The sequence below is a fragment of the Pezoporus flaviventris genome, unplaced genomic scaffold, assembly GCF_033815535.1.
Source record: "Pezoporus flaviventris isolate CSIRO_AGI_PZ_B2104156 unplaced genomic scaffold, CSIRO_AGI_Pfla_v1 ptg000086l, whole genome shotgun sequence".
Taxonomy (NCBI): domain Eukaryota; kingdom Metazoa; phylum Chordata; class Aves; order Psittaciformes; family Psittacidae; genus Pezoporus; species Pezoporus flaviventris.
In genome coordinates, this window is record NW_026892634.1 from 1,263,625 (window position 1) to 1,278,017 (window position 14,393).

At 36.4% G+C, this 14,393-nt stretch overlaps 1 protein-coding gene across 6 annotated transcripts in view; it reads right to left on the reverse strand.

Annotated features, from left to right (window-relative positions):
- Positions 1-14,393, reverse strand: part of SLC12A2 (solute carrier family 12 member 2) — a 67,220-nt gene that overhangs the window by 24,851 nt on the left and 27,976 nt on the right. For all 6 annotated transcript variants that reach the window (XM_061475619.1, XM_061475620.1, XM_061475618.1 and 3 more), the window contains 7 exons: positions 13,086-13,194; positions 12,515-12,642; positions 12,343-12,427; positions 7,744-7,892; positions 2,812-2,919; positions 1,711-1,834; positions 217-318 (listed from right to left, as the gene is read on the reverse strand). In XM_061475619.1, the coding sequence (XP_061331603.1) occupies positions 217-318; positions 1,711-1,834; positions 2,812-2,919; positions 7,744-7,892; positions 12,343-12,427; positions 12,515-12,642; positions 13,086-13,194 (805 nt within the window). The remainder of the gene's footprint in view (positions 1-216; positions 319-1,710; positions 1,835-2,811; positions 2,920-7,743; positions 7,893-12,342; positions 12,428-12,514; positions 12,643-13,085; positions 13,195-14,393) is intronic.

Here is a 14,393-nt window from a genome sequence, read left to right on the forward strand (position 1 = left end):
TAGTAGCTCCCAAACTGTACTGGATCACTCAGTCTTCAAAATTCCAGAAGACCCAGGTATACACAGTATTAACCTTATAATACAGATGCATCATGAGAATCAAATAGATACTTAGTAACTAAATTAAACACTCATTTATAGCAATACCTTTTATATTGTATTTATGCTTAAGGAAATTTCAGGCTAAACCCTCACCCCCCAAAATGTAGTTCCTACCTGGAGATTTTGCAAGAGAAGCATGGAATACAGAGAAGTTAATCAAGGCATATGACGCCAAGAAGAAGTTAGAAATAATTGGAGCAATCACATTCAGTTCAGCTGTAAAAGCAAACACAAAGCAGGCTGTTATAAAAGATATCATGTAGATTCCAGAGTAAAAAAAAAATCTGCTACACAAACCTGTTTTCTGATGTACTCTAAGAAGCAGCAGTTCATTCTTCTTTTCAGATAGAGCTATTATTTAATGGTCTCTTCTTAGCTATGTTATCTTCTAATACAAAGCATAACTTTCCATTTCAAAAATAAACATTTTTCCACACTATTAAGTGTTCCAGGACTGCCACTTACGAAGCACTACATACTTCCTCAAAATAATTAATTGAAAGAATTTCTTTCCCCACTATAGCTTTATCAAACAGTGCATTAATATACTGGGTTCTGAAGAATGTCAGAAACAGTAGACAGAGCATAAATACATATATAGTACATCTCTAGCTCAATTTTCAAACAGCAAAGAATGAGACACTAATAAGTTTAAGAGACTATCAACTCTGGTGAATGGTAGCAGCAAACAAAGTTAGTGTGAGCAGTGGAACAAACATGTTATTCTACCTGCATTCTAAATGAAAAGTTTCATCAGTGGTACTAATATACCACTATATTACAGTCGACTACACCATTGTAACACTGATGAGTACACCCTCTTTAGTGTGAGGGCTGGAAGAACCTGATGCTCTCCTTTCCTTGAGGAGCATGGTAGAAAACGTGTGTACTCTCACCATCAAAAAAACGACCAAAATGCAGAATGTGCCATGTTAGTGTGCAAGTTTCTACTTGTTGTAAGCAAGTTTCTAATCAGCACGCTGCATAGGGACATCATGTGTATACCTGTGCCTTAAGGAGACGTAGGGGGAAGGATGAAAGAGCAAACTGAGGAAAAAAAATTTAAAAGCACTGGTACAGGACTCTTGGATGGACACAGCACAATTAGTTTGCCATCTAGATAGAGCACATGTAATTTTACCTAGACTATCTTTACCTTTAGCATAGCAGCATCAGCACTTATCTCTATTATTTGTAACTTAATAGAAAAAAACAGTTTAAAAAGTATTGTTCATGCAAGTTTGCTGTTTACTGAGCTGTTTGTAATTATTAAAAATATGAAGTAAGCTACCGTATTTACAAGATGTAACATCTCTCTACCTCAAGCAAAAGATGTATTTTTATTGACAGTATCCAGAGAGAGATACCTGCTATTATCAAGAGAAGTACAGATTGCTACAGTTGAATTCATATCTACTGCAGTTCTAGACAGAGTTATAGCTAGAAGAGAGGAGAAAAGTAACTCTCAAAATAAAAAGATTTTTGAATGCTGGCTTAGAATCAAGCTGTGCATGAGACCTCAGGACACTGTTTGCAAGTCATGATATGAAACTGAATACCTCATAAAGGACAAAAAGATATTGAGATTTATAATAATTTCAAACTAACCAATTAGTATGAATCCAAGAGCAATTAAAAATGTTAGAAGATATCCTCTCAGTGGCTCGTTGTTCTTCCCATAGCCTTTAGCAAACATCTGAAATCCTGGATAAATGTTGTCCTTGCACAAAGCCTAAGAAAAAATGAAATTCCAAGAGTCAGGATGCATTTTGTTCAAACTATATACTTACTAATGCTATCTCCCACTGCATATTATCTTCCTGAAAGGTTTTTTACAACCATGTACTAATTCTATTCTCAACTGTCTTGCATCTTGACACCTTCTGTTTCCAGTATTCTATCCTTCAGTAATTTCTGTCTAGAACAACAAATTTTTTTCTTCTGTAAGTAACTGCCTATTTTACTTAACTGGTGTCTTACAGTCACAAAGAATCCTTCTTTAGAGACAATGTTTTCTCAAAAAGTGAAAAGCTTGCCCAATGCATACACTAGTTCTCTGCATCAACACTTGTGCTTCTATTCTTCAACAAAATCTCTTCTATGTTTGATTCCCTACTGAACTGCTGGGAAATAAGATCATTACAGGACACTACAGCTGTACCCAATTAGAGAGAATTTTTAAGACAAAAGAATAAGATCAAATGGTTAAAAAGAAGTAAAAGCAAAACACATTCAGGGAGACAAGGTAATCAATGTTAATTATTTACATGAGAACTGGTACACAATTATTTTCATAATGCAATCCCTAAGGACTGAGGTTCCACAGCTACAGGTTCTATTTCAAGCTGTGTCCTTCTGTGATTACTCTGAGAAATGAATTAGTCTGTTCTCTTTGTATGTCCTCCACTGTCACTTACAATAAAAAACATCATAAAGATGTTTGTAGACTGCTGTTAGTTACACCCCAACTAATCTCCAAATTAATCATAAACACATCATAGCTGGAAGAAATTCTGGTCTAGCTAACATTTATTAACAGTTAAACATTATTTTCCTATTCTAAGCAAGAGGTAAATATCAAATCAATGTCCTGCTGTCAACTGGTATGAGCCACGACAGCAGTTTGTCAGAGTCCCCTTCCAAAAATTTTGATTCAAAAGTTGACCGCAGTTATTCTTTAAAGGATGATGGTTTTGCTTCCATCCTTACCTGGAAGATCTTGGGTGCACTCACAAGAGATGCTAATGCAGAAGACAGGGTGGCTGAAAAAATACCTGCAGAAATCAGTGGTGCAAATCCTGACACCATGCTCATTACCTGAAAGCAATATAATTATTTTTTTAATAATATTAAAAAAGTATAATGTATGTATGGACAACAACATTAACTACACAAACAGAATAAAATACTATGCACTCTTCACTTAAATGCTATTTGATTATCATGCATTCATATTAACAAATGACCTACAGACAAATCAACGTATATAAATGGATCCTAATTTCAGAACAAGAGAAGGTGGCTTTTTACACAAAGTACAATGCAACTGTGTAATTCTTGGGTCAGAATAATCAATGGCGTAAGTCTCCCATGGGCTCATAAAAGGATTAAAAATAAGTCATGGAAGAAAAACATATTTAATTTTATTACATATTCTGACTAGCCTACCACTAGATAGCATGGTCTCAGAAAGCCCAAGTGACAAATCAACTGAATTTTGGGAAGGGTGATTGTCTTTCTTAGCATCTCCGTAACTCTTAAGTTAGACTTGCTTCTCATTCAAAATAAAAAAGACAGGACAAACTTGTTTCCTGTCTCCCCAAGATCACACCCTAGGACATCTTTGTAATGCCAGTAAGTGAAATACAATATACAATGCTTGGTAGGGATGCTCAGTAAGCTAAAATGTAAAAGAGCAATGTTAAGACTAAAAAATGTCCCAAATTAGAACAAAAGCAGCTTCTAATTTCCATATAGCCTGAAGACCATCTTCTACCATTCTACTGATTACTTCCATACCCTGCATCCAGCTTTGCCTATTTCAAGTGAAGATAGAGAACTATGCGTTTAAAATACTATCATGGTTTAATAGTTATTTTCTTTATGAAAGAAAAGCCTAAGCTGCTTGAAGATAGACAGTATTAAAGAATCTATCTTGAAAAAGCTTATGGTTTTCATTAATGGATCAAACCCAGCATGGTGCCTTTGAAGCATAATGTATCAGAATGAGGTTCTGCATCATTTGCACTGACTACTTGCCTCCTTCATCCTCTCAACCTCACCTACAGTATCAGGAAAAGGACTGAACAAAGGCAAGAATGATCACACAGACCCTGTATGCTACTGTTAAGTTACAGTCACCTGAAGATGTAAAATCTATCCGTCTACAGCAATCTTATCTAGGTAGAACATGCTCTCAGAAACAATATACAGGTGACTGATGAAGTTTTATTCATACTCCTAGGGCTAAGCTAACAACAAAATTCAGTGCTTTTCTTCAAAACAGACTGACAGACTGCTGGGTTTCTCAGTCAACTGAGCCTCTAAATTACATCAGGTTTAAGGCATGTGTTGCCTAAAAAGAGGGATTAAATAATTGCAGGTGCATAAGATGAGACTGAAGTAGCTGTCATAGAACCATAATGAATGGAGAGAATTTCCTGAAGCATATCTACAACCAATAACAAAAAAAAAGTTAGAAGAGGCATTTTTTCACAGATGAATAAAACTAATGACACATACATTATCTCCCCTGAAGGGGGAGTTTAAGTTTACTTAAGGTAAATTTAAGGTTTAAGTTACTTTAATGATCAGCAGAAAAAGTTAGTTGTATGATCAACAGAAAAAGTTAGCTGTAAATGCCAGTTTGTAATAACCCTACACTGTATTTCTAAAAGAGAAGTTCAGGGTGTAAAGGCTGTGCTGAAATATTTTAGAAAGAAACTTTTTCTCTAGCAACATAATAAACCAGCACAAAATAATCTTTGTAGAAGCAGCATGAAAATTTTCCTCCCTGCAAGGACGGCTCAATCTATCTTCCCTGGAAGGACTTTGTATGGACAGAATCTGTGTGCAAGTCACCATTGCTTTTCTTCCCATCCAATTTAAAACACAGTTATTTTGATGCTTTCACTTTAATACATTGGCATCAATTTCTTGCACTCTCATTCTTACAACCTACTCGGATTTTACTCTCTTTATACATTTTCTTCATTACTTCCATTTCTTTACACTACTTTTAAGTATTACATCCATTATTTGAGAGAAATCTAAGTAAGATGTAAGCAGATAATGTTTGCCCATTTTAAAAGCTAGAATGTAAGAAGACATTAGGAAGCTTCATTTAAGCTAATAAAAGGGAAACCAATTCCAGCAGAAACCCTCCCCTCTCCCCCAGCATACACACCATAATCTAAACCTCTTAACCATAAAAAACTAGGAGCCCACATATGCTGTTAGCTATAGCACTGAGATTTTCACCTTGAAAGAACAGAGAAATGGAAGGACAGGTATCTTGTAAAAATTGCCGTTACCACTCGCATGTCAAGACAGATACTGCTATGAGCGAGATACAGATAGCTATGGGATAGTCACAGCTACTACTGATAAGGGACTCGTTATGTTTGTCTGCCATCTGCTCTTCAAACAGTTCCCTAAATTTCTAAGATTTGGGATAATGAAGTATCTTGACTACAGTTTCTGTTATTTGGTACAGCCATTGTGGAGCAGAAAAAAAATGCCACATGAAAACAAGCAGCAGCTTCTTTAAAGTTTTATTTTTATAATGGGTATGGACAAAGCATTGCTAAACTCACCCTCCCCCTAACTTTTTCAAATGTTTCACAACTGCCTTCCTTTGCAGAAAGAATATTTTAGGAGAACTTTTACATTGCTTCTGAACTGGAATTTCATGTACTTTCAACTTTCATCCAAAGTTGACTAGATCCTGCATTTAGATTGCCCAAAGCCATACCTTAATCTGGGGCAGTTCCAAAGCTGAGACTACAGAGCTGAAAACAGATGACAGCCTGGGCACAGAAATATCACTGACACTGAGCAGAGAAATGTCTGAAGCCTGTGAGGACTTCATTCATTTGCAATGACTACAACAGAAACTAAAGATGATCTTTCTATGACAGTCTGACTAAGCCTGTTTCATCAACTGTTCTCAATTTACATTTCTTAGCATCATCTAAGCTTTTCAGAGGTAAATCATTCTACAAGTTATCCCCTTGCTGCCCAACCTCATTCAAAACACAAGCTACCTAAGCACTAATTTCAAATTAATTCTTTGCCAAAAGAACTGAATACAGCAGGAAGTGTACTGCACTGATAAAGTCATCAGGCTGAAGTAAGCTGATGCTTTCAACCTCAGAGCCTACATGCTTACAAACTGTAAGATAAATAAATATAACCATCTTCACTCACTTTATGGATTAATTTATGTTAGTGAACTATTTGTTGCCAGTTACTTTACCTACAGAAAGAATTTACATTTGTATGATGAGCTGGAGAGGTACAAAAGTTTGGAGCATTCTCCCTGTGACCTGCATGTAAAAAAAACAAAACCCAAAAGCAAAAAGCATCTTCTTAAAGCTCTCTTTCAGAGCTACTAAGCTGAGGGCAGTTCAGTCAGAAAATGGACAACAGTTTATGTACAGGTAGCCTCTCATGCAAACAATTTCCTTCTAACATCTCAGAAAACAGAATCTCAGACTCTGGTCAGAGATACACAGCAAAAGCAGTGAGGATAAGAAAGAAAACAAACAGCAAGGAAAAGTCCAGCTGGGAACTAGAAAAACAAAATTCCACACATAAGGTGGCTAAGTGCCGCAGCAGGTTGTCCAGAGATCCTGTGTACTCTCCATAATGAAGTTTTCAAACCTCCCCTAGAATCCAGAGATCCTGTGTAGTCTCCGTAATGAAGTTTTCAAATCTCCCCTAGAAAAGGGGCCACAAGGAGCAGTGCATTATCTGTGCAGCGCCTGGCCTTGAAAATGACTTTTCCAATTCAGAACCCATTAGTTTGTCCACAGAGAGAAGTAAGACTAATCTGGGAGACAGAAGTATTCTTTAGATCAAATGTTAAGAAACTAGAACATTAATGTCTAACTTACTGGAAGTACAAGCAACATTTATGGTATTTATTGCTTAAAGATGCAAAGAAAATCAGTTCCACGCTGCTCTCAGCTGTACATCTGACAACATACTGGGGGCTTCTGAGCTTAAACAAATGAGGCGAGTCATCTGATTGTGCAGAATTATTCCCACAACCATTCTGAAATGTTTCTAAATCAGAAAAAGCAAAGTGTACTCTAATTTTACTCTACAGAATGGTCTGCACTGCAGCATTATTTCAGCATGGACCAAACAGGTTTTCCACCCAGCTTTGCAGGACAGGAGTACATGTACCACATGTAAGGAGCAGATGTACCACATAATTCTAACCAAAACCCATGAGCCAGACACCTCTCTCATTTGTGGATTTCATCTTAGTCTCTAGCCAACTTTTTGTGCACATGCTGGAAAAATTTATGGTAAAGGAAGTTTAAATCAATCAGCAACAAGTATGCTCTCCTTAGTAGTTTCTTTCAAACCCTGACCAGTAGTACATGGACACCTAATTACCTGTGAAGTGTAAGTTGCAGACGGTGAATTACCCCATGGCTTCTAGAGGATTTTTTTAATTCAGTAACATCTGGTTTTATGAGAACTGACAACAGTTTCACCATTAAAGAGGATACTGTGACAGATAAGTAAAATATTCTTTAAAAAGTCAGCATATTTTCTAAGAAACTTAAAATTAAGGAACAAGTTACTGAGAGAGGCTGCCTATGAATACTATGCATGACTACTGAACAATAAGTACATCTACCCATGCCACTGAATGATAGCATTCAGATACCTAGAGAGAAAGCTACAGTCCCACCACCCAAACTAAGCAGCTTATTCACATTAAATACTTCTATCACCTACGTATAACACCAAAAAATTCTTTACAGACATCGTTCTTCTGCATACTAGCTAAAGCATACTGCTTAAGTATTCCATATAGATCGTATTATTTTTAGCCTGGTTTTCTGTGGTATGCAATTCAAAAAAAGAACAAACAAAAAAGCTAATAAACAGAAAGTTTTATACCTGGAAATTGTTCATCAGCCCATACTGACATCCTGGCTGACAGGATGAGAAATCATAGTTTAATTTGCAAGCTGCAGCAGTGCAATTCATCAGCTCCGTGACAATGGTGTCATTAACATTCCCTGTGGCATCCCGCACAACACAGGAACCTAGAGTGAACACAGCAACAAAATAAAAAAAAGCACAAATAGGCTGAACGTGAACTTATGCACCTGTCATGCTCAATTCCCTTTTTATGTATACATAGTCTCACAGAGCAATGTTAAAATACAGCGTTTACATTTTTAATACATTTCAGTACTAAGCGCATCTTCATTGTGAGGAACAAATATAAACAAGCAAACTAATTGCTCTCTTGCCTTGAATAAATCTAAATCTAGTAAGAAAGGGAAGTTTTAGCACAGAGGAAAATAATGTCAATAGACATGCAAAAGCTAACTGCACAATTTTAGTTCAACATATTATTTCTGAATAATGAGTTTCCACACAGCTCTTAAATTAAAGTTAGTATTATTCCACATCACTTGATTTTATAGTTTCTCTTTATGTCAGTTTTCCTAGAGGAACACATTTTAGTAATGTATGTACAACTGTATGTAGACAAGTATGCACAGTCTTGCTGTTACTTCTTTCCCACTGTTACGCTCTGACATTCAAAAAAATTAAGCAGCTTGTCATGAAAGCCTCTTGCATTTCCCAACACTAAAACAAGCCACCTCTTGTGTGGTATTTTATTTTGGTTTCTTGGTGAAAAACAAAGCTGGACAATCCCATTGCTACCACATTTTTTGTAATTCATTTTATCACTTGAATTTATGTCTTCAATTCATCTATGATTATTTATAATTTGACTATTTATGTCTTCAATTTATCTATGATCATTTATAATTTGACTAGTCAAGAAAATGCTGAAGGCATAGCATTTCACCTCTTATTTACTGAAATAAAAAACCCCAAAATGTACCACAAAGCCCACAAGTCTTCTGCTTCAAGGTTTTTTTGTCTTAAAGAACAACAAACTAGAGCAGGCTAAATATTATTAACATTCTATGGTTTAATAGTTGAAGTAGTCAAGATTGTTTGGATACCAACAAATGTTTCCAGGAAAATGAATTAAATAAGGAGTGAGGAAGAGAGAAGTTTACAGAGCAGTATCCAATAGAATTGCCTTCATTTGGTCCTTCAGGAACTTGAATAACAAGGAGATCCTGGGAACAGGACCATGTCACTACTGAGGACCTAGATTACTTGCAAAATGAAAAGAAGGATACAGATGTGCTGCAAGCTTAAGTTTCTCCTCTAACAATCCCTATGATCTATGTATTTTGTCTTTCATTAGGAAAATTAACTTCTAAATACCTACATAGCATGTTTAGATTGCTTCTGAGGTGTTAACAACAGTCCACAGTGATAGCTGGTAGGTGGACATTACTTAATCCTCCCACTTCTTAAGATTTATTTTTCAGTTACTTATTAGGCCAAATTGGTTCAATTTCAGTAAGAGTTTCCTATATTGATCATCTGTCATGCTTTTCTTGTGGGTACACAGACAGGCTGGGTCTTTTTTTGGTTGTTGTTCTGTTTTAAATGAGAGTAAAAGCTCTGTATGAGAAAGTTTCTTCTTTTTACTACACAAGCATTTGCCCCAGCATTCAAGCAATATATAACGTATGTGACAATATACTTACTAGGAGAATTATTTGTAGATAACATTTTGTTGGTAGATTGGAGTGGCAGGCCCATTAAGTTGAGCAACTCATTAAATAGCTACAATGCACTATCACAGCCCTCCTATTCCTCATTCCCTTCTCCAGAGTTCAGAGCCAACTTGCTGGCAAGTCTTTCACACACAGAATCAAAGTACAATAGACAGGGATAATCATACTATGAACAAACTTCATACTATGAACAAACTTAATGTGAGCCTTACTATGAGAGAACACAGAAGAGAAGCCAGCTGGGCAGGCTCCACTCTCAGCAGAAGATATCTAGATGTAAGTAAAAGTCCCAGACTTTTATGACTGAGGGTTAACTAAAACATTTTATTTATTCATAAGATTCTGACAACATTTTTGTTAAGAACCTTTATGCCTTCTTTCCTGTAAAAACAGGAAAGGCATTTATAAACATGTTCCTGCCAAAGCAGTTTTGCCATGTTATAAGCCTCAGGTGAGCAGACCTCCTAACTCCATACAACCAGCAAGGATTCCAGAGATGCAACACCAAGTCCTTCAGACTGCAGTTGAGAGCGTTTAACTTCTCAGGTGCCACAGATACAGTTAGCCTCTAATTAATTTTACTTTCCTGTGTACAGAGAGCATGTCATAACCCTATTCAGGAGTTACGACTCGGGGTATTTTAATAAGAGCTTCCCTTGGTTTTAAAGCAGTGAATGTTTTTCTTTGAGATACATCTTTCAAGAATTTTGATACAGAAGTTGGTTGTGCAGTCTTCATCCTGCCACCTGCGTCTCTGCGTTAGTCCCTTGCTAAAATACGGAACTGCATACTTTTTCCTCACAGCTGTTGTTTGAAATAGGCTGTCTAGCTCTAGCAGCAGCTCTAGCAGTTTTCCCCTTCTAAGCCTTCTCTACTCAGTTACTCAGTTTAACCCTCTTACTTAGTACAGAGCATGCAGATACTGAGCTAAATTCAGAACATCATCCTCCCCTTCAGACATGACTACTCACTGACATTTACTAGCCTTTTCTAAGTTATAATGACGCGCTTATCACTACTTTGGAAATTTAGAGTGGGGGAATAGTTTGTGTGGGGAAAGGAACAGAAGTATTTGTATTTGTCTGATCCCTGATCCAACAGCTCAAAAACACCCTAAATTTCACTCACATCAATCTTCTACAATAGCACTGGGCTTTTCTAACTACAAGAATTCCAAGTGTAAGTTATAGAAGGCAACTAAGGCAGAACACGTCTGACGCATCAAACAATTTCATGTTCAGTTGGTTTTGCAAGATGCTCCTTTTGCAGTACAAAAAATTAGGTTTTTCATGTTTGAAAGATGGTTATTTCATGATCAAATGAATTTTAATAAGCACTTCGCTCTCATGTGGGTTAAAGTTCTAAAGTATTCGAATTTGGTAGCAAAGGTCTATGTGGTCAATCTATTTAGGAAATAAGTGTAGGTCATTATGCTGCATAGAGCACAATCACTACAGAGCAACAATCTGGCAGAGCTACAGTACAATGTTAGCCAACAGAGGCAGACTAGCAAGATTGGTATCTTTGGAAAGGAAGTATCATTAGCAGTAAGTTCAATGGTACTCTTATGAGAATTTCATTCAAAAGGCAGCACAGCTAAGATAAGGCAAGGTGAAAACTGATTACTGCTGCCAGAAACTGTATTATACTAGTAACATTTCCAAACCACAGGGAAGAAATATGTGAGATATTATTACAATCTTATCTTACGGAATCACTTAGGTTGGAGAAGACTTTTAAGATCATCAAGGCCAAGGGCAAACCCAACACTAGCAAGTCCACCGCTAGACCAAGTTGTTTAGATGGTGGACACACCTACATATCTTTTATATACCTCTAGGGACAGTGACTCCACCACTTCCCTGGGCACCCTGTTCCAATGCTTGACAACCTTTTTGAGGAAGAAATTTTTCCTAATACCTAATCTAAACCACCCTGGCACAACTTAAGGCCATTTCCTCTTGTCCTATTGCTTGTTACTTGTGTGAAGAGGCCAACGGTCAGCTCACTACAACCTCCTTTCAGGTAGTTGTAGAGAGCATTAAGGTCCCCCTTCAACTTACTTTTTGCTCAGCAATAAGAAGTTCTTAGAATAATTCTCTTCTAGTAATCCTATCAGTGGGAAAAAAAACTTGGTTGACCACTGATGCTTTGGAGCAACACTGATATAGGAGCATCAAAACCCAAGGCAAATCCTACAAAGAATTTCAAACCTCTGTGGGGTGGGGAAGACCAGGAAGAGAGGTTTATACAAGATCCAGGTCAGTCTATGATTGTGCTCCTCTTTCCACATGAAAATAAAACTTCAGGAAATTGTAACATTTCTCAACATGACAACACTTCCAAAAGTCAGCTGGCCAGATAAAGTCACTACTCTCTCCTCTCCTTTTACTGGCGAATTACTGCTCCTGCATCCTTACCAAAGAGCTCTTTGATCATCCCACAATTCACTTTGACTACCTGGCCATCATCATCTTCAAACCAATACAGGTGTTTGTTCAGCAAGTATTTTCTGAAAACTCACTTTTCTAATTCAGGGATTATCCCACTGCTAAACTGTAAATCTTTTAACATAAGTAACTGTAACAAATGAGGAAAGATCCATCAGAAGTCTTTTGTGCTTTAGTCTGCTTCAAGCGGTCACTAGTCTTAGGGAAAAAAACAAAAAAAGCCCACCAAAAAAAAAAAAAATCACTCACCTTAGGAAATTATAAAATCAGCTGAATATTGAACCGCCAACAATAAAAATCAGAAACCTCTGGCTATTACTTTCCCATGCATGAAAGTCTATTACATAATGATTTTACATAGTGAATTATATAAACCGCATCAAAACACACCCTCAGAAAGAATGTAGAAGTTAAAAACATTCTCTATTTACCTACAGATACTGCAATTCCTACGTAAACCAATGTAGTAATTAAGATGGCCAACAGCGTTCCTTTAGGTATGGCTGACTGAGGATCCTGAAAGAAAAATGTCAGTGGACAGTGATGACAGAGATAAATGCATACTCAATGTTTGTGAACAGTATTTTCTCTTTCACTACTCACCGCAAGATCACCTGAGATATTTGCACCAGCAAGTATGCCAGTTGCAGCAGGGAAGAAAATAGCAAAAACAGAAAAGAAAGTTTCCTCATGTCGGAAGTCTGGACCAAAATTTTCCATAAATATTTCAGCTGTAGAAAGAGATTTAAGTATATCAATATTTGTAGAGAAGCTACGGTATTAGCCCATTCCATCCATTATTATCTCCATGAAAAAGCTGAAAGTCACAGCTGTATGACCTTCTTAAAACTAAGCATATAACATTTAGGTCCTAGCTCATCACTTCAACTCAGTCAACACAATACTTAAACAGCTTTTAAAACCAGAAAAAATATAGTACCAGCCAGCTTTTTTAGATTTAATAGAATCAATGTTAAGTAGACAGGACCAATTTTTGGCCCCATAGCTTTAAGGACCAAAACTGCAGAAGTTTGGAAGAATCAGGTTAAAAAAGAAAAAAAGTACCTCTATACTTAAATGGGACTATAAGCTATTTTATAGGTTTAATTTAATTATGACAGGATATCTGCTCTTTGCAAAGATACTGTTTACAACACTAACTCTTCCAACATACCTTTATAACCAAAGAAACCTTTAGGCTTCTTGCTATCCAAAGGAATAAACGTTCCAATGACAAAGTCTCCAATAGCAAGTATGAGGATCACCAGTAAGACTATCTGCGCCTGAAACATAATGATTGCAGTCAGACAGAAGAACTTAATCTTTTTCACAGTTCCAAGCTTCAGTGTTGTATTCCAAAATTTAAATATTTGATTCCGAATTCAGTTTAGTCTTCTCACAGTATGTTTTCCCACAAATAAATAAGGCAAACTGGAGAGAACGTGTACTGGGATTTTTAATAAGGAAATAGGATAATTTGTAAATTTAATAATCTAACCCTCAAGTTATACTTCTAAAGAAAAATTACTTAAAAACTATTTTCTCTGTCAGCCTTCCAGAAGAAATGGATTTGAGTAGGCTGAAGACATTGACAAGAGATAAATGCACAAAAAACCTACAAATATTGCCTTATTAATTACGATCACAGTACTTAGTCTTATACCTCAGTATCCAATATTTATTTTATTGAGAATTTTATTAAATCAGGTATCAAACAACTTTTGTTTACTGTTTTATGCAATGGACTAGTTATTTTCATGTTCTCAATCCTTATTTATGAAATTAAACTGCAGATTACCACAATTGCTTGTTAATTTCTAGTTTTCTTAAAAATATTTCAGTACAACCTAGATTTTTAGCCACTGTTCAATAAAACCATTATAAACCCTATACTTTGAACAAGAAGTACTTTAAAAAATCCAATGCCTCAAAAGCATGAGTAAAGACAAATCTAGGCACTGAAGAGGTTGTTCAGGTTTTACATTTAAACGAGCTACCATTTTAACTATTCTAACCATTCATGTTATCTTTTGTGTATTTGCTTCCTTATAAAGGCATATATGCCAGTGGCTCAGGGGAAGCTATTTGTAGTTTGACTGTTTTTTCAGGTCTAGGATGAGAACTTAATATGCAACAGCACAGTGGCATTGCTGATAATATAAAACAAAGTTTTCAGTTCACACAAACTCTTAAGGAAACATTATAGTACAGTGATAAACAGAACATGACATCCAAGAGCAGAGTTAGAAGACCACCAGAAGAAACCACTTAATGCATCATATTTAGCACTCTCCTTTGCCAAGAACAGGCGAGAGGTATAAAGGATGCAGCTGAGTGCTTAGTCTTCAATAAGCCCAGAGAATTCATCATGAAGTTACCACAAAGTAATTTTAGCAAGTGGATTCACCCAGTAACAAACCTGATCTTCTCCCTGAAGCTAAGAGCATTTTCTGAATATCTTCTTTACATTCAAAGGTCTCAG